The sequence below is a fragment of the Amphimedon queenslandica genome, unplaced genomic scaffold (assembly GCF_000090795.2).
Source record: "Amphimedon queenslandica unplaced genomic scaffold, v1.1 AMPQUscaffold_13495, whole genome shotgun sequence".
NCBI lineage: Eukaryota > Metazoa > Porifera > Demospongiae > Haplosclerida > Niphatidae > Amphimedon > Amphimedon queenslandica.
The window spans coordinates 340,237-365,766 of NW_003546269.1; the positions used below are offsets into that span (position 1 = coordinate 340,237).

The 25,530-nt window shown below is 36.3% G+C and overlaps 5 protein-coding genes across 7 annotated transcripts in view; all 5 read left to right on the forward strand.

Moving 5' to 3' along the window:
- LOC100635516 (brefeldin A-inhibited guanine nucleotide-exchange protein 1) overlaps positions 1-7,627 on the forward strand; it is a 22,581-nt gene extending 14,954 nt beyond the window's left edge. Inside the window, exons 19-39 of the mRNA XM_019993413.1 lie at positions 5-147; positions 238-366; positions 549-707; positions 1,456-1,759; positions 1,875-2,044; positions 2,229-2,380; positions 2,469-2,629; positions 2,766-2,926; positions 3,462-3,586; positions 3,708-3,837; positions 4,033-4,168; positions 4,283-4,374; positions 4,424-4,585; positions 4,631-4,685; positions 4,763-4,968; positions 5,221-5,482; positions 5,709-5,854; positions 6,405-6,576; positions 6,631-6,769; positions 6,836-6,953; positions 7,240-7,627. Coding sequence (XP_019848972.1) covers positions 5-147; positions 238-366; positions 549-707; positions 1,456-1,759; positions 1,875-2,044; positions 2,229-2,380; positions 2,469-2,629; positions 2,766-2,926; positions 3,462-3,586; positions 3,708-3,837; positions 4,033-4,168; positions 4,283-4,374; positions 4,424-4,585; positions 4,631-4,685; positions 4,763-4,968; positions 5,221-5,482; positions 5,709-5,854; positions 6,405-6,576; positions 6,631-6,769; positions 6,836-6,953; positions 7,240-7,398 — 3,281 coding nt within the window. The 3' untranslated portion in view covers positions 7,399-7,627. The remainder of the gene's footprint in view (positions 1-4; positions 148-237; positions 367-548; positions 708-1,455; positions 1,760-1,874; positions 2,045-2,228; positions 2,381-2,468; positions 2,630-2,765; positions 2,927-3,461; positions 3,587-3,707; positions 3,838-4,032; positions 4,169-4,282; positions 4,375-4,423; positions 4,586-4,630; positions 4,686-4,762; positions 4,969-5,220; positions 5,483-5,708; positions 5,855-6,404; positions 6,577-6,630; positions 6,770-6,835; positions 6,954-7,239) is intronic.
- A 405-nt stretch (positions 7,628-8,032) lies between these two features.
- Positions 8,033-14,472, forward strand: LOC105316810 (chitinase-like protein PB1E7.04c). The gene is made up of 12 exons (XM_019993458.1): positions 8,033-8,143; positions 8,243-8,654; positions 9,711-10,034; positions 10,267-10,427; positions 11,592-11,748; positions 11,858-11,963; positions 12,043-12,233; positions 12,557-12,814; positions 13,145-13,210; positions 13,314-13,367; positions 13,431-13,532; positions 13,781-14,472. The coding sequence occupies exons 2-12, from the start codon at positions 8,273-8,275 to the stop codon at positions 14,233-14,235; spliced, it is 2,256 nt and encodes a 751-aa protein (XP_019849017.1). The 5' UTR covers positions 8,033-8,143; positions 8,243-8,272; the 3' UTR covers positions 14,236-14,472.
- A 206-nt stretch (positions 14,473-14,678) lies between these two features.
- Positions 14,679-17,826, forward strand: LOC109580386 (uncharacterized). Its single transcript, XM_019993459.1, has 5 exons — positions 14,679-15,093; positions 15,140-15,364; positions 16,015-16,089; positions 16,168-16,500; positions 16,966-17,826. Exons 1-5 carry the CDS (start codon positions 14,772-14,774, stop codon positions 17,631-17,633), a joined length of 1,623 nt encoding a protein of 540 aa, XP_019849018.1. The 5' UTR covers positions 14,679-14,771; the 3' UTR covers positions 17,634-17,826.
- A 25-nt stretch (positions 17,827-17,851) lies between these two features.
- Positions 17,852-19,800, forward strand: LOC109580388 (uncharacterized). Its single transcript, XM_019993463.1, has 4 exons — positions 17,852-18,209; positions 18,429-18,731; positions 18,808-19,608; positions 19,666-19,800. The coding sequence occupies exons 1-4, from the start codon at positions 17,882-17,884 to the stop codon at positions 19,722-19,724; spliced, it is 1,491 nt and encodes a 496-aa protein (XP_019849022.1). The 5' UTR covers positions 17,852-17,881; the 3' UTR covers positions 19,725-19,800.
- Positions 19,801-19,845: 45 nt separating this feature from the next.
- LOC109580387 (uncharacterized) lies at positions 19,846-25,021 on the forward strand. 3 transcript variants are annotated; one of them, XM_019993460.1, is made up of 4 exons: positions 19,846-20,211; positions 23,520-23,828; positions 23,889-24,707; positions 24,758-25,021. In XM_019993460.1, exons 1-4 carry the CDS (start codon positions 19,875-19,877, stop codon positions 24,862-24,864), a joined length of 1,572 nt encoding a protein of 523 aa, XP_019849019.1. In that variant the 5' UTR covers positions 19,846-19,874; the 3' UTR covers positions 24,865-25,021. The 3 variants fall into 3 exon arrangements, with proteins under 3 accessions (XP_019849019.1, XP_019849021.1, XP_019849020.1); XM_019993462.1 differs by lacking the exons at positions 23,520-23,828; positions 23,889-24,707; positions 24,758-25,021 and adding exons at positions 20,258-20,572; positions 20,629-21,312; positions 21,357-21,562; XM_019993461.1 differs by lacking the exon at positions 19,846-20,211 and adding an exon at positions 22,756-23,472.
- The last annotated feature ends 509 nt before the right edge of the window (positions 25,022-25,530 follow it).

Here is a 25,530-nt window from a genome sequence, read left to right on the forward strand (position 1 = left end):
GTAAGTGAAAAGCAGAGGAGACATGCCTACAATCGTGAGATGACGGTAATGGCGGAGACTGCCCAGGCTCTAATGGAGCACATCAGTGACAAGCAATCCCAATACACGAGTGCTACCCACGTTGAACATATCAGACCTATGTTCAAGGTACATGTATATGGTTATTGGTTAAATGTGTACATGTACGTGTACATGTCTATTATCTATTATGATAATTTTCTTCTTTCTCTCTGTCAGATAACTTGGACTCCTGTACTAGCTGCCCTCAGTGTTGCCCTAAGGGATACTGATGACCCTGAAGTTGTTAGTTTGTGTCTTGATGGATTCAGATGTGCCATTAGGATATCTTGTATATTTGGATTAAATGTATGTGCCATATTCTTAAAAGCATACCTTCCTTTCTCCCTCTCTCTCACTCTCTCTCTCTCTCTCTAACATACATGTACATGTACACATCTTTCTTCACATACATGTACATGTACATCTACTTTTATACTTCTCTCTCTCTCTCTCTCTCTCTCTCTCCCCCTCTCTCTCTCTCCCTTTAGCTTGAAAGAGATGCATTCATTAAAAGTCTGTCAAAGTTCACTATGCTAATGACGTCCACTGGTATAACTGAGATGAAAGCTAAGAACATTGAAGTTATAAAGACACTCTGCACTGTAGCATATACTGATGGGAACTACCTCCAGTCCTCCTGGATTGATGTAAGCATAGAGAAAGTTAAAATGATTAAATTTAAAATAATTTTGAAATGCTAATACATGTACTTGTAACTCAAAAATTGTTTGTCAGAAACAGCTCAAACTTTCTACACAGTATAAGTGCATCAATATGTATCAGAAAATGTAATAAAAATTGGGGGTGATTTCGGAGCCATTTTTTGGAAAAAACCATGGGCTATAGCCTTGGGTATTTTTCAGAATTTTGGTTTTTTCTTAAAATGGCTGTAACTCGAAAAATTGAAGTCGGAATCAGCTCAAACTTTCTACACAGTATAAGTGCATCAATATGTATCAGAAAATGTAATAAAAATGGGGGGTGATTTCGGAGCCATTTTTCGGAAAAAACCATGGGCTATAGCCTTGTGTATTTTTCAAAATTTTGGCGTTTTCTTAAAATGGCTGTAACTTGAAAAATTGAAGTCAGAATCAGCTCAAACTTTCTACACAGCATAAGGACATCAATATGTATCAGAAAATGTAATAAAAATTTGAGGTGATTTCGGAGCCATTTTTTGGAAAAAACCATGGGCTATAATATAGCCCATGGTTTTTTACAAAGTTGCTCATTTTAAAAAATGCTCATAACTCGAAAATAATTTGTTGCGATCAGCTCAAACTATTTTCATTATTATTCCAACTTGAGCCTGCAAGTTTTCACGTTTCATATAATAACTATCAATAACTAATATTAATAACTACTACCAATAACTATCAATAACTACCACTACAGGTGCTTCAGTGTATATCCCAGCTGGAGTTAGTCCAGTTGATAGGAACTGGAGTAAAGACCCAATACCTAACCTCAGGAACACTAGGGACCACAACCAAAGGAGGCAGCAGCAGCAAGGCCGGCTCTAAAGGAGGCACTTCCTCTCAGAGCAGCAGTGGGTCCATCAATGCAATACTATCAGGGACTGATGCTAAGAAGATTGCCAGTATACAGGAACACGTGGAGGGGACCAGCAACCAGTCAGTGGTTGTGGCTGTGGATCGGATATTCACCGGTACTACTAGACTCGATGGGACTGCTATAGGTCAGCCGTGTTACTATAAATAGCATGTTGTAATAATGTGTTACTATTAATAGCTTCTTGTACTATTAATAGTATGCTACAGTAGCTTAATTCTTTAATTCTTATTATTTCTTAGTTGATTTTGTTGAGGCTCTCTGTGCAGTGAGTAACGAAGAACTCTCAAGTCAGGCTCACCCGAGAATGTTCAGCTTACAAAAGATCATTGAACTAGCATATTACAACATGGAGAGGATAAGACTGGAGATGAGTAGAATATGGAAAGTGATTGGAGCACACTTCAATACAGTGAGATTTGCATGTACACATACATGTAGATGTACATGTACGTGTACATGTACATTTAAAAGTTTTTATTATATTTTCTAGTACATTTTTTACTGTATATGTACATAATTTTACATATTATGTAGAAAGTTTTAGTCAATTTTATTTTAAAATTTTGAATCTGTGGATTATATCTTTCTCTTAGGTTGGGTGTCTGCCGAGTGAAGAAGTTTCCTTCTTTGTTGTGGATTCTTTAAGACAGTTGTCAATGAAGTTTGTCGAAAAGAAAGAATTGGCGAATTTTAGGTTTCAAAAAGACTTCCTTCGGCCATTTGAGTACATCATGAAGAGAAACGAGTGAGACCCTCTTGTTAAAATATTATTATTATTATTATTATTGTTGTTGTTGTTGTTGTTGTTGTTGTTATTATTATTGTACTTGTAGTTCTGTGACTATACGTGATATGGTGGTGAGGTGCGTCACTCAAATCATACAGACAAAGGCTCAGAACATAGTCTCTGGTTGGAAGAACATATTCTCAGTCTTTCTCTTAGCAGCTGGGGATAGTGACCAAACCATCGTAGAGCTGTCCTTTCAAACTACTTGTAATTATGCACACAATAAATGGGGACTGTTTTTATGCCCTCTCTCTCTCTTCTCTCTCTCTCCCCCTCTCTCCCTTTTTCTCTCCCTCTTTCTCTTCCTCTTTCTCTTCCTCTTTCTCTTCCTCTCTCTCTCTAGCTTCAATATTTGAGTCACATTTTGAAGCCACCATTGACTCTTTTCAAGATGCCATCAAATGTTTAGCTGAATTTGCCTGCAATGCCTCATATCCCGACACTAGTATGGAGGCCATTAGGATAATAAGAACATGTGCCAAGCATGTGGCAGAAAGACCAGAGGTTAGCTTGAAATTGTATTATTAGCAGTTTTTGTACTATTTTTGGATTTCGGCATTAGCAGCTTCAAAAATTCATAACAAATCCAATTTTGATTGGAGTCAGCTCAAAATTTCTAAGCAACATAAGTACATGTATATGTATCAGATAAAGTTATAAAAATGTAAAATTCTCGCCTTTTCATTTTTGGCAAAATTTCGCCAAAATCCCTGTACTATAGTACAGGGACTTTGGCTCGATTTTTGAGTAACTTAAAAAATTCATAAAAAATTCAATTTTGATCGGAATCAGTTCAAACTTGCTACACAACATAAGAATATGTATATGTATCAGAAAACATTATAAAAATTAAAAAAATTTGTGTTTTATTTTTTTGCAAAATTTGGCCCGTGGCCCTGTACTATAGTACAGGGACTTTGGCTCAATTTTGAGCAACTTTAAAATCAGAAGAAATTATAAAATGAAGTAGCCATTATTACTGAAATACCATATGGCATAATGTGTACTTTTCAATCACGCCACTTATTTTATTTTCCAGTTATTTTTGGTCGATGATGCCAACACTACGGTAGGTCCCGACAGGCTATGGGTGAAGGCGTGGTTCCCCATCATGTTCGAGCTCTCTACAATCATATCACGGTGCAAACTTGACGTGAGAACAAGGTAAATTTCTTAATTTTAAATAAACTTTATATACATGTACATGTATGTGTATATATTTTTGCTTTCTTTTTGTTCTCTCATATATATTATATTATATATTTGCTCTTTTTCCTTCTCTCAGAGGACTAACGGTGATGTTTGAAATAATGAAGACGTATGGTTATTTGTATCAGCCTCACTGGTGGACTGATCTATTCAATGTGATCTTTAGATTATTCAGCTCCACCAAGACACCAGACTCTGTTATTGAAGTAAGTATGCAAAAAAATTTGTAATAATAACTACTACTACTACTAATAATAATTGATACTGAATCATTGTAAATATTATTTAATTTTTGATTGTTGTAGCTTATATATTTTTATTTTTAATTGCTGTTGATAATATTTTTTATTTTTTAATTATTTTAGATTTTTTTTTTTTTAATTATTTTTATGTTTTTGTAGAAGGCTGAATGGATGACTACCACTTGTAACCACACCCTCTATGCTCTGATGGACGTATTCATGCAATACTTTGACACACTCTGTAGCGTTCTATTGGAAAAGATACTGGACCAACTATTGTGGTGTGTCCAGCAAGGTATAACAGCAGTCTCTCTATGTTATTATTTTTTTTTTTAATTTTATTATTTTTATTTTATTTTTTATTATTTTATTCTATTTTTATTTTTATTTATTATTTTATTATTTTTAGATAATGAGCAGTTGGCAAGGTCTGGTACAAATTGCCTTGAGAACCTTGTCGTCTCAGTCGGATCCCGATTCAACGAGGAGATCTGGGATAAGGTAGGCGTGGTTCAATGGGTGTGGCTATACCCCACCTCTCTTCACACAGGTCTGCCAATGCTTGTATAATATTTATAAAGTGACCGTACCTCACGACCTGTTGTCTTGGAAGCAACCTGAAGAACCTCCTGGTTTTCATTCTTCGTCGCTTTCGATAGATTCAGTTCACAGTTCCCACTCTGATGCTGTCATTATCAACGTAGCCCCTCAGGTACTCTTTTATGTTGACCTTTGACCTTTGACCTTTAACCTTTAGGGTCCTCCTGTGGTAGCAAGTGAGGGAACTGATAAAGGAGAGGCTTCAACTACTCGTGAGAAATGAGACGGAGAATTTTATAATTTATTTTATTTATGCGTAAAATTAAGAATATTTATTCTTTTTTTTTAGCTGTCCCCCCTCCATTGGTTGATCCTCCTGTACTACAGGTCTCTAGACCAAGCACTGATTTGACAGCTGATACCGTTGTCACGGAGACAAAGCCACTCCCACTAGAGGTAGCTGCAGCCCAAAGTGAAGGCACTGTACTATCACCAACAAAACCAGTTGCTGCTGAACCTGTGCCTAGTCCATTATCTCACAATAGAAATATTACAGTAAGTTCCATAATAAGACAATATAGCCTCTCTAAATGGACACTCTCTATAGCGTACACCTCCATTTAACGGACAGCACCTAGTGTACCAATTACATTCCTTACTGTATAAAATAACCTCCACATAAAGGACACCTCTGTATAACAGATAAACTTTCTTGTACCAAAGTGTCCATTATAGAGGCTACTCTGCAATAATAAATGACAATAAAATTAATAATTGTGATAATTCCTCTCTCTCTCTCTCTCTCAGCCTGGCAGATCAAAGTCTCCCTCCATAGCCTCTTCAGCTAAAGGAGGAGATGAACTGACTCCAAGGAGCTCTAGCATTAAGAAAAAGAAAGACAAAGATAAAGGAGGAAAGAGCAGACACAGAAAAAAAGAAGACAAGAAAACTAAAGAAGATCGCAAAGGATCTTCGCAGCAGATAACAGACGAGACCTTATCAGAAATATCAGTGACTAATCCTGACACTGATATGACGATGGCTAAGAGCAGGAGCCAACAACTTAGCAGTAAGTACATGTATATGATGTACAAGTTGTACTGCACATCCATCACAAAATTTGCATTTTTTCTTGAGCTATTTTTATTTTAAAAACAATCATGATCTTGGGCCAAAATTTACAATGCACATTACTAATCTTTGATTGGGAACAGCTCAAACTTGCTACGTAGCATAAAGACATTTATTAAGAATCTCAATAATAGAATTCTTCTTTATAATTTCTCTCTCTTTAGTCAATACACCAGGAGACTACCCTCTCTTCAATTCCCTCATCATAAAGTGCGTCGTTCAACTAGAATTAATACAAACGATTGATAATATTATCTTTCATCCAACCATTACGAGACAGGATGACCAGAACATACTCCAATCAGCGAGAGTAAGAGTCACTACACACATATATTTTGCTCAAGTATAAATTACATTAACTACTGGTACACCCTTTTTAAATTTAAGACTGCCTGCTGGCTATCATATTACTAGATTGGATTACATTACCAATTACAATTTTACACATTGCAATTATTTTGTCAGGAATTAGATGCTTCACCTCAGTTACTGGTGGAGTGAGTGTGCATGACCTCACCCCATGTGTCACTATAACAGCATTAGCTCTGATAACCTCTCTCTATGTGTATATAGTGTTTGTGTTTTATTGCCAAAACATTTTAGAGTAAAAATGCACCTACACACACATAAGGTTGACCTTTAGCTTGCATGAATTTGTGCATGCATTCAACATTTGTACATGTAACATATATATGTGTATTAGATGATATTCACCCTCACCTTTTGGGGATATTGAATAACATTATTCTTTATCTCTTATAAAAACAAGTTGATCTACTTAGATATTATTATTATTATCTTTTTATCTTTTCTCCCCTCCTCTCTCCCTCCCTCTCTCTTTCTCTCTCCCTCTCCTTCAGGTAATGTCTACACATTATCCTCTCCCTCTACCTCCCTACACTGATGAGGGTATGTTCCACCTCCTCTCATCGCAGCAGCTGTTTGTCCTCCTTAGCTGTTTAGAAGAGTCCCATCTTTTTGCTCGGAGTTTTAACTCAAACGAATCCCAAAGAGTCATCTTAATGAAAGCTGGTAAGTAAAAGAGTCTCAATTAGAGAGAGATGGGTAATTATTATTCTTTTTAAGGTTTCCGAGGTCGTTCGAAACCCAATCTACTCCGGCAGGAGACCAGTAGCTTATTGACAGCTGTTAGGATACTTTATAGAATGCTTGGGGATAGTAGCAGGGCAGACAAGTACAACGATATAGAGAATCGACTTTTAGGGTGAGACATTTTGAATCTATTGTAGCAGCTGTCCTTGTTCTACTTATAATTCTCTTTCTTTCTCAGGTTAATCACTAGCGCATTGACTTACTTCCTTTCTCTGTCAACTGATGTACAACAAGTGTCATGGACTCCTGTTCTCTTGTTGATATTCACTAGAATGCTACAAATAACCAGCGATGAAGTATGGAGGAAGAGAGAGGGAGGGAGGTAGAGAGAGAGGGAGAGGGAGAGAGAGGGAGAGAGAGAGAGAGAGAGAGAGAGAGAGAGAGAGAGAGAGAGAGAGAGAGAGAGAGAGAGAGAGAGAGAGAGAGAGAGAGAGTGCATAATTGTAAAAGGTCAATTGTTCATGTACCCGCCTACGCATTTAATTAAAAATTAAAAATGTAATTCTAAGCTAGTGTACATACACTGTATTATTATCATTATTATTAAAATAAATTATTTTTATTATTTTATTTTTTGTTCAGTTTAAGCGACACATGTCTATATGTTACTCGCTCCTCTGTGAGCTCCTGTCAATCGAACTCAAATATGAAGTCCGTTGCTTACTGAGAAGAGTTTTTAACAGAATAGGACAGGAGTATCGGATCTGCAAGGAGGTGGAGAAAGGGGAGGAGCTAGTCTGAGGGCGGGGCCTGGTTAATCCCAGTCAATACTAGTGCTTTTAATAACATGATTTATAATTATTGTTAACATTATTAAATTATTTAAAATTTATAGCGATTGGGGCTGCATTGCTGGTATTTGTTATTATTATTATCATTATTATTGTTGTTGTTGTTATAATTATTTGTCCAATATTTTTAAGAATATTAGCATTTAAAAATATTTTCAATATCCTGTGAATTATGTATAGACCTTTCCCACCAATGCAGCGTTTAGCAATGAATATCATTAACGAGCTGCCATGTTGTGGGATAGATGTACAGAGACGAATGGGCAAAAAGTGACTTTTCCCATTTTCCTTATAAATGCAAGCTCTGGTTCACACAGAAATGCTCATTGCACATTTGTTGTATAATTTTAGTTATCATACTGCAATTTGGTCTTTGCTTTCGCAGTTATCTTGGAGAAAATAAAGAAATAGTGCTTTTAGCCCATCCATCACTGTACATCGATCCCACAAAATGGCGGCTCGTTAATGATATTCATTGCTAAACGTACAGTGGTGGGAAAGGTCTAGTCTCGTCTCGCGTAGCCAGACCACACCCTCCGTGCCTACGGGTGTGGTCTGGCTATGCGAGACTAGGAAAGGTCTATAGCTATGAATCAGTGCAGCTGACAGTGCTGCCACTCCCAAGCAAAACTGCTGCTTGGATTTCTCTCTTTTCAATAGGCACAATTTCTTTTTAGTTCTACCATTTTTTAAAAGTAAGTCTCTCTATATTGCATGGCGGGCTCTGGCTCCTTTATGCTCCTGCTTACTGTTGTGGCTTATTTGTTACTTGTTTCTTTTCTTTCCTCCACTAGATTAGCATAAATACGCATAATATTTACACAATGATCAACAAGACAAATCGCAAAGACAAGATGGGAATTCTCTCCCTTTGCTTATTCTTCCTAGTCTTTATAGTTTATCTAGTCCTCGGAGTGGACGGGGTCCAGATAGCTTCAGAAAAAAGAGTGATGCCTTTTATAAACAGAGTTTATCTTCAGTGCAGGGGAGATGAAGGGGCTAATCTGAGCGGCTCTGCCCTTTTCTATCGCTCACAGTACTCTGGAGGACCGAAAGAGCTAGTTGGTGCAGCTAGTCCTGTTGGAACTGATGCAGAACCAACCCCTACAGTCCTTCTCCTCTACCTCACGCCAAGCACAGAAGGAGTGTACACCTGCGTGGATAATGTAACTAATACTACATCTAGTAACAGCATTTCTCTTGTTGGTGAGTTTCTCTAAGCAAGGTCATTATTATTATCATGCTGTAATGGAGTGGCTTGTGGGTTTTGACTGTAGAATAACCTTTCATTTGAGCCAATTTTCAGTATGATATATACTACAGTTATCCATAACTCTTGGCTCTAGTAATGAGCATAGATCCCACGTCAGTTAAAGAAAGGCCGCTAATGAGCAAACGATGCAATTGCAAGCTCATCACCCTCAACCTATTGCCTGCCCTTTGTAGCCATTAACATGACCGTGCATACATACAATTTTGCATTATATCTATTTCATCAATAATACATTGTCAGCAGCTTTGTTGCTTATAGCTTTGATAGAGATTGTCCAAAGCTATTTATTGCAATAGCTATTGATTGTTTAGCTTTATTGTATCATTATATATGTAATGCAAGTTCTCTTTGCTGGCTGTATAGGCATGTACATGTATGTGTGGGGTATACTATTAAATGCGTAGGTTTGAAATAACTGTCAGGTAGTTGTTGACACACAAAAAATATTAAAAACTAGTGTGCAACGAAGACTACTAAGCAATGCAAGCCCTGCTTGTCAAATTAGTAAGAATAAGTGATAGATTATTATAATATATATATATATAATAAGCATTTTTAGAAACTATAAATTGGGAAGCAAAAGAGAAACATAATTATTCCTCTTAATGTAAACACTGAATAAAGTCATTTCATAAGTATTGTTTAGAATAATGAATTCATAATCATCTAACGTGACCTTTTCAGCACTAAATTTAGTTATTCATTTACAGTAGTCCATGAGTACAATTACTATTGTTTAGATTGTAAGTACTGTAGGAGTAATGAGTACAATGATATAGTGATTATTTCATATGTACATATTGCACTAAAGTGACACATAACTCAGCTCCCAATACTAACTACCGTAACATCTGGCTAGTTAGATAAACTCTGAATGGTATAGTAACCTTCTTTTACATCATTATCATATTGAGTGGGGAGTATGAAAAAGAGTTTTTTTCGTCACATTATTCTTACTCGCTCACTCTCTCTCTCTCTCTTTACTACAGCTTTTCCCTACCTCTCCCCATCCTTCACTCTTCCTCAAGTAACAACAGTACCGATTGGCCAGATCTCTCCTCCTTTATCCTGTGGGTTCCCTCTTGGCTCCCTGTCGCAATACTACAGAGTGGAGTGGTGGAGAGGGACAGCCAAACTAGACACTACCTCGAATAACACGAAATATCAAGTTTTGAGCGATTTGAGTCTTATAGTGAATGGGGCTGACACAAGGGATGCTAGTTCTGGCTATTATTGTAAAATTCTAGTGAGGAACGCACACGAGACTGTAACATATGAGAACATGTCACCAGACTTGACCCTCAAAGTTACTGGTAAGCAAAAAGGACTATATGTACTGCTTGTATGTAATACATTTTGTATAAAAATATATATATATAATGAGGCTCTTATTGATATATTGTAATAGGCTTATAAATGTAGTATAGTTTAGCACTTTATACTCCAATAGTGCATTATGATCAATTATCAATTAAGTGATAATTGTCTGCTTTAAAATTCAATTTTTAGACTCCAGTATAATTATAGTAATTGTATTTTCTCTAGATCCCCTCACTCTCAATTCTTCCTTAATAAACACTGCTCTCGGCATCGGTCGGTCTGTTTCGTTTACATGCTCGGCAGAAGGTATACCACGACCTTTAATTAAGTGGTTGATTGGAGGGGCTAGCCCAAGCACTAATCCTCGCTACTCAGTACAAGAAGAAGTAAGGGAGAGATGTCCTTATGCTGTTAATATTAGTATAATATTATTGCTATGTTTGTATAGTGTAATTCTGGCTGATCAGGTCTGCAACTGTTGGCAGATTAAATTTGCTTAGGATAGTGTATTTTATAAACATGATTATTATGGCTACCAGTTTAATATTGGTTGCATTTCTTGCCACACATAAATTCCTGCCTTTTGGCTCTTCTTTTCTGCTCTTTGCTTTTAAGACATTAATTCCTTATTTTATTAACAATAATTAATAATGATATTTGCTTGAGTAATGGAAACTGAATGCATGTTTGGGGTATATTCATTATGTGTTATTGATGAACAATCGCTGCCACTGTTTTTATAGCATGTTGTTAATAATGTCTTGGTTTCATTATTGTGGTCAGAGCAGACATCGCTTTCACATTTGTTGTTGATATTAATGTATTGATGTTGGCAAATTCTTCCCTTTTCAATTTTGGGGAAATTTGGCCAAAATCCCTGTACTATATTACATGGATTTCAGAGCCAATATTGGAGCAACTTTAAAAAATTTGTAAAAAATCCAATTTTGATTGGAATCAACTCAAACTTGCTATACAATATAAAAACATGTATGTGTATCAGACAACATTATAAAAATGAAGAATTCTCTCCTAGTCATTTTTGGCAAAATTTGGTTTGAAACCCTGTACTATAGTACAGGGACTTTGACCTGATTTTTGAGTAACTTTAAAAATTCGTAAAAAATCCAAATTGAATTGGAATCAACTCAAACTTGCTATACAATATAAAAACATTTATGTGTATCAGAAAACATTATAAAAATGAAGAATTCTCTCCTAGTCATTTTTGGCAAAATTTGGTTTGAGACCCTATACTATAGTACAGGGACTTTGACCTGATTTTTGAGTAACTTTAAAAATTCGTAAAAAATCCAAATTTGATTGGAATCAACTCAAACTTGCTACGCAATATAAGGACATGTATATGTATTAGAAAAAATCATAAAAATGATGAATTCTCTCCTAGTCATTTTTGGCAAAATACCCTATACTATATATAGTACAGGGTACTTTGTCATTTGTCAGGTCACTTTTCTTTAAAATATCTTCTGTACTTTTAATTAGCACATGCACTTTTAATTCTACTGTCTCCTTTTTTTCTTTTAAAGGTTAATTCGAGTCTCACAACATACATAACTACAAGTACACTGACAATATCCAGTACCAGTACACATGACAGTGGTAGCATTGAATGCATAGCTGCTTCCTTCTCCTCCTCTAATGACATCATCATTCAGTCTGACAGCATCCAGCTAGCTATACTAGGTAAAAATTGTAAAAAAACTCTTGATTTTTCTGTTTATTTTTTTATATAATATTTCATTGTACACAATGCAAATTTTCTAATGTGGTTTTTTTCTCTTTCCTCTTTTAGCTCCCTTTGTTGCTGTACCTTCACTGTCTGTCAATCAAAATGGTGGATTGTCCCTTTCCATTGATTTCCCTTCTGTAGTACCAGTCTTGTTTTCTTTAAACATACGGTAAACAAAAATATAAAAAAACAAACTTCCATGCAATTGCATTCATTTTAATTTTATCTTCTCTCCTATACTCATGCAGTTATGTCAGTACAGTGGATACTAATAACAATTATGAGACAACTCTCTCATCAGTTTCATTTAGTAATATCGGCTCTATCACTAGCTACAACATACCTACTGATAAAATGCCCACTTTCACATCTTTCAGAGCACAAGTTGCAGTCAGTGCTTTCAAATATAATGGGCAATACAGTGGACTATCTAATGCTGGTAAGCATTTAGCAATTATAAAGTCAAATTTGATATTAATATTCTAGAAAGCTTTAATTAATATCTTCCCATATGCCCTTTAATAAACAATAATAATAATGAACTCTCTCTTCTCCTTATTGACACTCTGTTATTGTATACTTTGCTCCTGTGAAGTTGGTTTTTCTAAACTTTTCCCATAATAATAATAATAATAGCTATAACAATAATAATGACGATAAACAGCTGCTGTTAAGTTGAATTTTCATTTTCTTCATCATAATAATATTAATAAGAATAACAACCACATTTTCGTTATTATCAATAAATTATTTTTCTTGCAGTTTCACTCGATCTCCCCACCACTTCTTCTACATCATCAACTCCAATAATAACAACAGAATCAAGTACTTCAAACGATGACTGCTCTTGCGACAGCCCTACCTCGCTATACGTAGTGATAGCCGTCCTCGTGATTGTACTGAGTATGCTTTTCGTATGCATGATGATGGTGATATTGATGCTGTCATGCAAGAACAGGGCAGTCTCACATGATCCACGAATATTGGGCTATCAAGACGAGGGAAGAAACTCTGATTTGAGTAAGGAGCTATACTACATATATGTGTGTATCATATATAGTATACTAGTAGGTCGCATATACAGAATATAGGACCTGAGGTTTGTGTTCGAGGATGTGATATAGCCCAAGGGCTATATCACATCCAAGGACACAAACCAAAGGTCCTATATTCTGTATATAAGACCGTTCTAGTATACTATATATGCTATATTGCATAATGATGACAGCATTTCTGCATGGCAGGTCTATATACAAAATATAGAACCCACTACATCAAAGGAATGAGTGTGAATCATTCTATTGATGATTATTAGTGTTGTTAATTTATGATTATTATTACTTTTACCAGATCCAATCTATTCCGAAGTAAAGACTGACTCTAAGAAAGATACCTTGCACACTTGTACCTGCTCAGGTAGTACTTGTAAAACTATCCACACATTCATCAAATCATTACAGTTATAGATAGCTAATTTTTGTAGCTACATTCTGGTCATTATCGTTATTTTTGATTGTAGGTATTTGTACTTGCAATGAAAGTAGATATAGAAGTCATCCTGGTAGTTTGCCAAGTAAGTTCAAACTTATGCTTCTTTTAAAATTCCACTCTCTCTGTCTCTCACTAACCCACTTAGTGTCCTCTCTAAATGGTTCAATTCGTTCTAAGGATCTTAAATCGAGCAAAGAACTTGAAAAAGAACACAATCTAAATGAAGAACAAAAGAATACAGAAAAAGGTGAGAGAGAGAGAGAGAGAGAGAGAGAGAGAGGGAGAGAGGGAGAGAGAGAGAGAGAGAGTGAGGGGGAGAGGTAAGCTGCATGCCAGTTGCATTTAGTCATACTATGACAGTGAAATCATTTTGTCAAGCTGTCTTGTCTAAATGCATCATTGCTTCCTATTCAAAGTTCATGGGTCACAGTTATTGTTATTATAATTATATATAGACTATATATACCCAAAACCCATTCATTCTCATTTTTAAAGGTCCTACAGTTATGGAAGACAAAGACTCGGAATCCAAGACAAAGGACGAGACTCACAGAGACACAGCAGCCACACCTCCTTCTGACTCTGTTCTAACCATGCATTCTCTGGAAAATTCTCTAAAGAAAATTGGAGCTTCGGATTTACAATTGACAGACGTACCTGCTACTTCAGACGATGTTTCTAATAAACTTCCTGAGACTCCAACCACAACAAGACCACCTTCTTCCTTAAGTTCAGACGAGACTAAAGAAGAGACAGAGACGAACACGATTAGTGTACAGACTAGCCTGAGAATGTTCCAACCAAACGTTCCCCTTCAACCGAGTCATTTCCCTAGTTACTCGGAGATCTCAAAAGAAACAGAAGGAGGCAGTAAAGAAAAGGATTACCCTGTATCTCCCACCAGCTCAGATGAATTATCAGAATGGGACATTATAAATCCACAATCATAGTTTACGCATTAATGATTATAATAAATGCATTTTTGCACAGCACTCTTCATTTACACTCTTACATTATGCACCAATTCCATGCATGCACAAAGCACCATCAAGCGTCAGTATTATCATGTATTCTTGGTATTATTTTGTTGAAATTTTAAATATTTTTGTCGCATTCATATTATCGTCTGAATTATTGTATATTTGCTTGAATCTTGTACCTTTTTTGAGTGCATCATTGGAAAGAGATATATATTATTAATTATTATTATTTATTATTAAATTTTTTATATCTATAATTCTTGTCAAATGTATTATATATTATTTGTATTTTTGTCATTGTGTTTGAAAAGAATCATTACTTGAAGTCTATAAAATAGCATGTCCCTTTGCTTGTAGTGATGTCATTTCCTTGCGGGGATTGCCTTCCTGATTTATTAAAACTGCTCAAAGAAAATAAATTAGATTTATGATCCCTCTGGGAGTTTGTGGCTACTATAAATTATTATTATTGTTTGCAGCTCGTTCTTCTCACTTCTCCTGCTGCTATGACTCTCAGGCTTTCCCTCTTACCTTTTCTTCTTCTCACCTTCCCCTCGCTGCTGCACTCAGTCATTGGTTCACACTATGGAGTTTTTCCTTCAAGGACTGAAAACCTTTACACACTCCGTTGTCGTATAGGTGGTTTGATTGAACCTCAAGATGGTATAGAGTGGCTCTTTAACGGTTCTGACTACAGGAATCATACCCCTTGTTTCGCTGGAGCTGTTGCAACTGGAAACAGAATCACTTTTAGCCACTCATCAGACTGTGATGGCTATATTCAATGTGGCAATAGCACAGAATATTCTCTTCCTGTGCAACTCCAGGGTAAGACATTACTTTTGAAATTGTTAAATTTACATTTATTTTGCAGCTGAGCCAGAGCACTCTTCTTTCTATCGACAGGGGCAGATAAATATTGTGAGGCCTCAGGGATCTTCTGTCACGCTCCCTTGCAATGTCATTGTGTCTGCTATAGATGGGCTCAATGTGAGATGGATAAAGAATGCAGGGGGTACCAATGAGATGGAACTTATGTCGCTTAATGAAGACTATTCCGTCACTTTGACCAACTTGGAACCCACCTCCTCATCAATATGTAAGAAATGGAAAAAACTTGTAAATAGTCTTTTCGAAATTACCACTTGTTTTTGATATCTTAATTGCACTTTAGCAAATTGAGGCATGAAAAAAATACTTTGTACAAAACTAACTCAAAAAAAAGGAAGTGGTCTTATAACTTGTTTTCGGCACCTTGTTTACACTTTAAAGTGTAAAATGACGTGTGAAAAAGCTTGTAAAAATTTATTTTAATTGACTTTAGCTTCCCATTGCTCACTCTAATGAATAATTAAGTGTTAACATTATCATCGTAGTCTAATTATGATTAAGGGTCTAATCGTATCATCATTAGAGTAGAGTTTGTTATTAATTCGAAGTGTTCATTTGTCACATAACTGGCTTATGTTTGTTGTTTGTTTTCATCCTGACTCATGACCCCATGGACTTTCAATATGAGTTTAAAAATTGGGGACTGTTGGTTGTCCCCCATTCTTGCAGCTATTGCCATAAAAAGTGTCATAATTATGCAAGTCATGAATCAAAAGTCCCTGCTAACGATATTTAAATGCTTTATCCTCAAATGGCTAATTGCTCTACGTGTGTGCATATACCAGGTACATGTGCTTACGTAGTTCTTACAACTGATGGATCTGTTACTATAACCTGATCCTTATCATTATTATTTAGTTTACAGATGTGATGTCATTACTGATAGTGGAGTATTTCAAGGTCAAGTATTTTCTCTCAGAGTAGTGCCCTATAGTAAGTGATAAATAGGAGAGAGGAGATAAATATAGCCCTTAGTCTTTAGCCAAATTTAAATGATTCTTTAATGTGTAGGTCCTCCAAATATAACTAGTATTGAAGCCAGCAATGATGACGAAGATGAAATAGAAATCGTTCTCAGTGCCAGTGGAACAAGTCTTAATTTCTCTTGGTTACTTGATGGAATGGAACTTAAGGATGACAACGGCAACGTCAAAATTGAAACCGAAATCAGAAATGGAGGTAGCAAGAGCACACTAGAGCTGTCTCGTAGAATGATTACTCGTGCCAGAAACCTCACAGGGATTGCTAGCAATATCGACACAACCAATAGCAGTGATTTAAGAGGCATGATATCTGAAGTTATGAGGAATAGAAGTGACAGTGTTCAACTATGGCTATATCCTGGTAAGTCTCCTGTTTTCTATAATAGCTATAGAGAACATTGAAAAGGAGAGAAATCTCCTTTTTATATTTTTCTGATGCATATATATGTACTTATGTTGTGTAGAAAGTTTGAGCTGATTTTAATCAAGTTTAAATTATTATGAATTTTCAAAGTTACTCAAAAATTGTGCCAAAGTCCCTGTACTACAGAGTCTTTGCACAAAAAATGACTAGGAGAAAATTCTCCATTATAAGTTTTGAGCCATAATACTAACTTCTTACAACTGTTGTAGAGGCATACTGTAACAGAATCCACATAAAGTACCTAATATTTGCAAACCAGGCAATACAGGCATGTGTGTATGCAACACTGCAGTAGCTATCATAATTATCTTTGCCTTTGGTTGTAATTAGAGTAACCACAAAGCCTATCAAAGGAATATTTCATTGTAAGATGTTTAATAAATTATTATTCTTTTGCTGTAGCTGTAACTCCTTTTCCTACTCAAACTACTACTCCCTCGTCTGGGTCTGGTTCTGTTTGTGAGCAAAAGGCTAATGTCTATATGGCTCTCTTTATTGCTAGCATTGTAGCAGTTTTCCTCTTGATTCTGGGTATTGCTGCTATGAGCGTTATTCTGTACTACAAGTCACATTGTAACGGGGACAACAACAATAATAATGAATATGATGTTCAGCAGTGCCCAAACTGCAAGGGAGGCTTTACCGTAGAACAAAGACAATCAGTGACTTCGTTTGTATTGAAACTGACTGGTTTCATTGGTGAAATTGGATCTCAGAACTACACTTCTGAAGAAGTAAAGTCCCTATCACTCAAAATCACGCGCTTCCTATCACAAGTAACAGAAGAGCACAAGACACCAGAGCGTCAAGTAAAGTTGGATGGCTCATCTGAGGAGATACAGGTATTTGATAGCTCTCACAACCACTCTTCTTCTGTTCATTATCATCATCATCATCAATATGAAGAGATTAGACCAGCTGAGCTTAAGCTTGTGAATAAGCTAGGAGAAAGAAATACCAGTGTCACTATGATGGAGGAGGATGTCTTTATCAAGAATATGTTTGATGGGATAGATCTTGAAACTGTATGCAAGGCTATGTCTGCATTATCTTCTAATGAATGTACATAAAAATGTTGCAGATAATACTTAATATTAAAGAAAATATCGAAGAATTTTATTTTTTTAGTGAGTGTATAAGTACTTTCAATTGATTTGCAATGTTCTTAATATTAATTTATTAATTTTTTGTCATCAGCACCTCCAATGTTGACACTTATGTGAATGTAATTATTATAATTATTGAGTTGTAAAAGACACGCCCAAATCCAATTAGACTCTAAGCTAGCAAGCTACTGCAGCAATTTGGATAAGGCGTTATGATCTCCTTGCTTTTTCTCGCTTTGTTTTCTCTGTTCATCCAGAGGCACATTGTTTCTTCTCAGAGTACCCCGTACGAGATAAGATTTACTAGTCCTGCGCCTGGGGGCAATGCCATAACTCTTCAATGCAGTGGTAAACATGGAACTCAAGTGGCTGGAGCCAGTTTCTACAGGAACGGTCAGAATATCGCCAACAGCAGTTGCTTCACAGCATATCCTACGAGTAGCTCATCTGAACTGAGGATTGAGCTACAGTCCCAGGAATGTGACGGTTTTTTTAGTTGTGGCCTTAATGGAACACTCTCTATTCCTGCTGCATTTTACGGTACATGATTTAAAAGCATGCTTTCGCATGGCCATATGTTATAGTTTTTTTTTGCGGTTTTATGCACGAGTTTCAGTAACTTTTGTGCCTGTGTATGACTAATGCATGATTGGTTTGTACGATAGTAAAACTAATTGATACAAGAATGGAATGTGTAAATTTTGTAGTATTTTTGTGTAAACAATTAATCTCCGCATGATGATTTCCTTCATCTTCTAGCTTGCCCTCTTAGAAATAACTCTGATAGGACTATATCAGCGCAAGAAGGCGATAGTGTTTTTCTAACGTGTGACTTTCCTCTCTCGCCGATCAATCCCTATCATACAACATGGATTAAAAACCGAGGCCGCAGCGATCAGACTACACTGCAGAATACATCAGTCCTCCAGGGATACAATGTCACTGAGAATAATCCACAACACACAGAATATGTTTGCCAAATAAAGCCAGACAACCCTTGCCACAATGGATCCCCTTCGTTCACAGGGCCTTTTATTAATATTAGATTTATAGAAAGATTTGGTAAGTATAATATTATGATAATTACAGTGAGTGTATTTACTTTCAATATGCAATTCATTATTGTTATTTTGTATAGCGGTGCCAAAAATAACACAGGATCTTAATTACACAATGGATAACAATGGCGAAGGTGTTTTTAGTGTGACGTCCCGTGGTACTAATCTAACACACAAATGGTATAAGGATGGTGGATTGGTCAATAGTACTGGAGATAGTATATTAGAGATAAGTGATACTTCATTAAGAGTAAAGGAAGTCAATGGGTCACTGAGGATAGCGTATGTAGTATCTAATGTTGATTATGATAATACCTCACATTCGATGAGGCAAACTTTTGGGGTATACAGCAGAACCATAATTCAAAATTTTACCGAAATTACAGCCTCGGAGAACTCAATGAGCATCATAAATGTAGCCATCCCAATGGGTATAGTCATTCTTATACTCTTCGTAATCTGCATTGGACTATGCATCTGGATCTTTTGCTTAAAGCACAAAGATAAAAATGGTAGTAAACCTCAAGATGATTTCTCTCGACAGACCTCAAACCAGTCGGGACATAGTCAGAACCTGACACAAGAAGGAGAGTGCCGGGATGGTTCAAATCCAGACTGCAAAAAATGTCAGTATGAAGAATCCATGAAGCCTAAGGAACGTTTGCTCCTATATTCATCTAGATTGGTGGCGGACTGCGAAAAAAATAAGGATTTTCTAAAGCTTCTAAGGATGATGCTGGTTAATGCTCAAAATGAACGCAATTTTAATAAGAAGTGTGACACATTCTTCTCAAAAATGATCAGTGATATCAAACGTCTTATGGAAACAGCTGAGTCTCAAAGTAAAGATGGTGGCTCAAGCAGAGTCAATTGTGATGAAGGTAATTAATGTGCTTGAAAACTGTAATTATGCACAAATTTTATTTTTATTTCTACAGGTGATGATGTCTACAAGCAGTATGAGGAATTGCTTGAAATAGTTGATTCTTTGAAATAGTGTACATGTAATTGTTTTATTATAGTGTGTTGATTTTATAGCAGATTATTTAGAACCCTAGAACTGATCATTTCCGTAAGCAACAGTTCTATTATTGATGTTTATGTTGACACGCCCAAACTGATCGACTCGATCGATTGAGGATCGACTATGGTGAAGTCCTTTCTTTCTCTCGCTTTATTCTCTCTGTTCATCCAGAGGCACATTGTTTCTTCTCAACCTAACGACGCGCCATACACCACAAGATTGTCTCATCTTGCACCTGCGGGTAATGCCATAACTCTTCAATGTAAGAATAAATTTGGAGATGATCTGCCCGGAGCCAGTTTCTACAGGAATGGTCGGGATATCACCAACAGCAGTTGTTTGACAGCATATCCTACGAGTAGCTCATCTGAGCTGAGGGTTGAGCTACAGTCCCAGGAATGCGACGGGTTTTTTAGTTGTGGCCTTGGTGGAATCCTCTCAGTTTCTACAGAATTTCATGGTAAGCTAACAGCTTCTTATGCATATTATTAATATGATACATTCAGCTTGTCCTGTAAAGAATGTTACAGGAGTCACAACAGTAGAGATTGAAGAGGGATCAAGCGCCCTCTTAACCTGCAACTTTTTTCCTTCGCCCATTAAAAATTATACAACAACTTGGTTCATTGGTACTGGCAGTAATACAATGGAGATTCAAGACTCAACTACTGAACACCTTCAAAGCTACCTTTTACAAAAACCTGATCAGCCTAACAGTTACTTTTGTAAAATATGGATACAGTCATCTACTAATTCGCGTTGCCAGGGTTCGTTATCTGTCAGTTCATTTGTAATTAAAGTTCAACTAAAGGAAAAATATGGTAATTAGTTGTGTATGAAAATAAAAATTCATTTTACTATGGTATTTTAATTGTAGAAATGCCAACAATAACACAAGATCTTAACTACACAATGAATAACAATGGTGATGGTGGTGTTTTTACTGTGACATCTCATGGTACTAATCTAATGCACAATTGGTATAAGAATGATCGATTGATCAACAATACTGGAAATGGCATATTAGAGATAAGTAATACTTCATTAAGAGTAAAGGAAGTCAATGGATCACTGAGGATAGCGTATGTAGTGTCTAATGTTGATTATGATAATACATCACATTCAATGAGGCAAACTTTTGGGGTATATAGTTGTGTCTCATCTCCAACTCCTTGTGGAGTTACAGGAGATACAATGGAAATCATAATTAAAGTAGTTATACCAGTTATGGGTATAATTATCTTATTTCTTTTATTAATACTCTGCTTTTGTGGAGTTTGTGCTATTTATTTATGGAAAAAAAATAAAAGCTGCAATAAAATGGAGCAATTGGGTCATAATACAATAAGCCTGATGGTAGAGCAATGCAACACTAACAGAGATATTCTCAAATTACTCAGAAATGTCTTACATGAGGTCACAAATAAAGAGAAATGTAACAATGAATGCCGCAAAATCTGTCGCAAAATTTATACTATATTTTCATGCATAATGGAAGAAGAACCATGGGCAGCAGATGGAACACTAAAAACAGAAACTAGCAGCATACCTCTATGTGCAAGTAAGCTAATATTTTACAACCATTATAGTGTAACGTATTTTTAGATGATGCCGATCAAAATCCTTATGCGGAATGCCAAGAAATAAAAGAACTTTTAGAAAAGATTCTTTCATGTTCTCAGTAAAAAATTGGCTAAGACATTTTTTATTTTCGTGTGTATGACATAGCTTATTATTTTTAGTTTTTGGTTGCTTGCAGTTTTTAGTTTTTTAGTTAAAAATTATGTATAGTTTGTAGTAAAGCTATTAACTAAACATTAGTAAACAATAACAAGTGTAGTAAAAAAACAAACAAAATATTTGACATGATAAAGTTTATGAAGTAACATTAATACCATCGTCTGGTATCACATTCTCTTGTGCTTTCCGATACTCCTCACAGCTGCTCTGACGTATCGTGTACTTTTTCTCTTCAACTTGTAACTGATCCCTCGATGAACTTCTCAACGTTTTTGACATGACGAGAACCGGCCGTGCATTACTATCACATAAAGGGGAAATAGAAGCAGTCACAAACCCAGTGTCCAAGTGTGAATTATTTGACCCACGTCTGCTGGCACAACTCTCAATACTTAACTGACGGCTAGGAGCTAGTATGCTCACACCAGGACGAGGAAAAGCACCTCCTTTTTGCAAATGATTGGAGAAACTAGCCATGCTTGACTGGAGGAACTCAGCACATTTCCTATTCTCCTCATTTAGATCTTTCTCCAATACATTAATGAGAATGTGCTGGAGTGCTCCAATTAATGGTGAGTCTTTCTCTTTGTCTTTATAATATCGCCCAATGTCGATAAAAACAGAAGCAATTGGGTTTTTGATTTTTATCAGTGGTGTGTTTTCTTCACTGCTAGGAGAATTTATTGTATTAGTGAGGTGCAAACAGAGAGTACTAGAGATTAATGATGTCATACACTGAAGCCATTTCAATATCACTCATTGTTATTCTGTTATCATTGTTATTCTTTCATTCTTATTATACTCATAACACTAACTGTTATTATTATTAATCTCCCCCTCTCTCTCTTAATCTATTACTCACTGTGCTCTTGAGCGATGGACAATTGAGCTTGTGGCCAGGCCCGCTGAGAGAAGACATGGGGCCCAGGGGAAGATTAAAATTAGGGGCCCTTTGCAATAATGAAAAAAATTACAAATTAAAATGACAAGAACTACCAATGCTCAAATATGACCGAAAATTGATTGACTAACTTAGGAACACTAGCAATTGAAAGCAAACTTGCAGAACAGCTAAATTTTGATTATATCATAGATCATTTTGCTAGTTTAAAAACCAGAAAGGCACATGTTTAATCATGTATTAAAAGATAACTTATTATACTTTAATTATAATGTATATTATTATGGGGCCCCCTGAAGTGAGGGGCCCAGGGGATTTATCCTCTGCTCCCCCCCCTCTCAGTGGGCCTGCTTGTGGCCCAGCAAGAATTTAAAAATTTCCGCCCGATAAATGATTATTTACTGCTCTGCAGAAATAGAGCCCAGCATCTCTGTTAGCTACATTGAACAAGGTAAGGCTATAGTCTTCACTGCTGATGACGCCATTGGTCACCAATGTTGAGTGACCATTTCTGTTCCTGTACCACGTCACGGTTAGTGAGTTTAGCCTGGATACACTCATGTGGCAAGGAAGGGTAGCATTAGCCCTTTTTATTGCTTGAACGCTCATGGTCCCAGCTCAAATGGTGTACATGTATAATAACTTGTGTGTTGATTATTATGAGCAGATAGCTAATTGCAGCACGAGATGGTTTAGAGTCTCATCAGAGATGTTTATTGTTTATTAAGACACGCCCAAACTTGCAGAGTATGATGATCTCCTTACTTTCTCTCGCTTTATTTTCTCTATTAATCCAGAGGCACATTGTTTCTTCTCAGAGTACCCCATACGAGATAAGATTTACTAGTCCTGCGCCTGGGGGCAATGCCATAACTCTTCAATGCAGTGGTACACATGGAACTCCAGTGGCTGGAGCCAGTTTCTACAGGAACAGCCAGGGTATCACCAACAGCAGTTGTTTGACAGCATATCCTACGAGTGGCTCATCTGAGCTGAGGGTTGAGCTACAGTCCCAGGAATGCGACGGTTTTTTTAGTTGTGGTCTTAATGGAATCCTCTCCCTTTCTCAAGAATTTCATGGTAAGCTAACATCTTATGCATATTATTAATATGATACATTTCTATAGCTTGTCCTGTAAAGAATGTTACAGAAACCACAACAGTAGAGATTGAAGAGGGATCAAGTGCCCTCTTAACCTGTAACTTTTTTCCTTCGCCCATTAAAAATTATACAACAGAATGGTTCATTGGCATTGGCAGTAATGCAAGGCCAATTGAAAATTCAACTAGTGAACACCTTCAAAGCTACCTTTTACAAAAACCTGATCAACCTAACAAATACTATTGTAAAATACAGATACAGTCATCTACTAATTCGCGTTGTTCGCCATCTGACATTTCGTCTATAATTATGGTTCAACTGAAGAAGAAATATGGTAATTTGTCACATGTGTATGAAACTAGAAATTCATTTTATTATAGTATTTTCATTGTAGAAATGCCAACAATAACACAAGATCTTAACTACACAATGGATAGCAATGGCGAAGGTGCTTTTACTGTGACATCCCGTGGTACTAATCTAACGCACAAATGGTATAAGGATGGTGGATTGATCAATAGTACTGGAGATAGCATATTAGAGATAAGTGATACTTCATTAAGAGTAAAGGAAGTCAATGGGTCACTGAGGATAGCGTATGTAGTGTCTAATGTTGATTATGATAATACATCACATTCGATGAGGCAAGCATTTGGAGTATATAATGTTTCATGTGGTGGGATTACAGAAGATTCAATGGAAACACTTGCTGTACCAATAATGGGAACAGTCATTGGTATTCTAATCATAATCTGCTTAATACTAGTACTTTGCCTTTACATTATTTATAAGAAATATAAAAGTGCCTCAGAAAAGACAGTTCCAGTAGAGTTTACAAGGAGAGATGGCAGCACTGTTACAGAAGGCAATAATGACATGCGATGTGATGAGGTTGGTGGTTTGCAAAGATTAGCAGAGGTGACACATTCAAGTGAGCAATGTGATCATGGTTGCATGACGTGCAATTACGAAGAGAGTATGAAACCTGATGAACGCTTGTCTCTTTTTGCAATGAGGATGGTGAAAGACTGCACTGATGAAAGTGATTTTCTCAAATTACTCCTCGAGTTCCTGTTGAAGGCCAAGTATATGAAGAAATATAACAATAAGTGTCGTGAACTATGTAGCAAAATGATTCATGAAGTTGACACTCTCATGGAAGAAATAGAACCTCAAGAAAGAGATGCAACTAGAAAGATAGGCCTTGATGGAAGTAAGCTAATTTGCTGCAAGTAAATATAAACACTCCATATCTTTTTTTAGGTAATGAACATCTTCTTAGCGATAATCAACTTTCTAATGATCAGCATGATCGTTATAAGCAATATCAAGACATACGCAAAATTTTGCAAGAGATTGCTTCGAAATAATAAAGTGCTGACTAGTATGCCGAACTTAATTTTACTTTAGTTTGTTGCTGTTTTTAGATTGTCCTGTTTTTAGTTTTAAATTGAATTGTCCTGTTTTCATTAAACCAAGACAATATTTTTAGTTTTTTGTATACAATACTAACTGTATAAATCTAAATGGATTAATAAACAGAAACAAGTGTGATAAAAAAGCAAACTTAAATAAATGAAATGATAAACAACATAATTTACACAACATGCACAGTTTATGAAGTAATGTTAATACCATCATCTGGTATCAGATTCTCTTGAGCTTTCCGATACTCCTCACAGCTGCTCTGACGTACCGTGTACTTTTTCTCTTCAACTTGTAACTGATCCCTTGATGAACTCCTCGAGGTTTTTGACATGACGAGAATCGGCCGTGCATTACTATCACACAAAGGGGAAATAGAAGCAGTCGCAACAAACCCAGTGTCCAAGTGTGAATTATTTGACCCACGTCTGCTGGCACAACTCTCAATACTTAACTGACGGCTTGGAGCTAGTATGCTTGCACCAGGACGAGGAAAGGCACCTCCTCTTTGCAAATGATTGGAGAAACTAGCCATGCTTGACTGGAGGAACTCAGCACATTTCCTATTCTCCTCATTTAGGTCTTTCCGCTCCAATACATTAATGAGAATG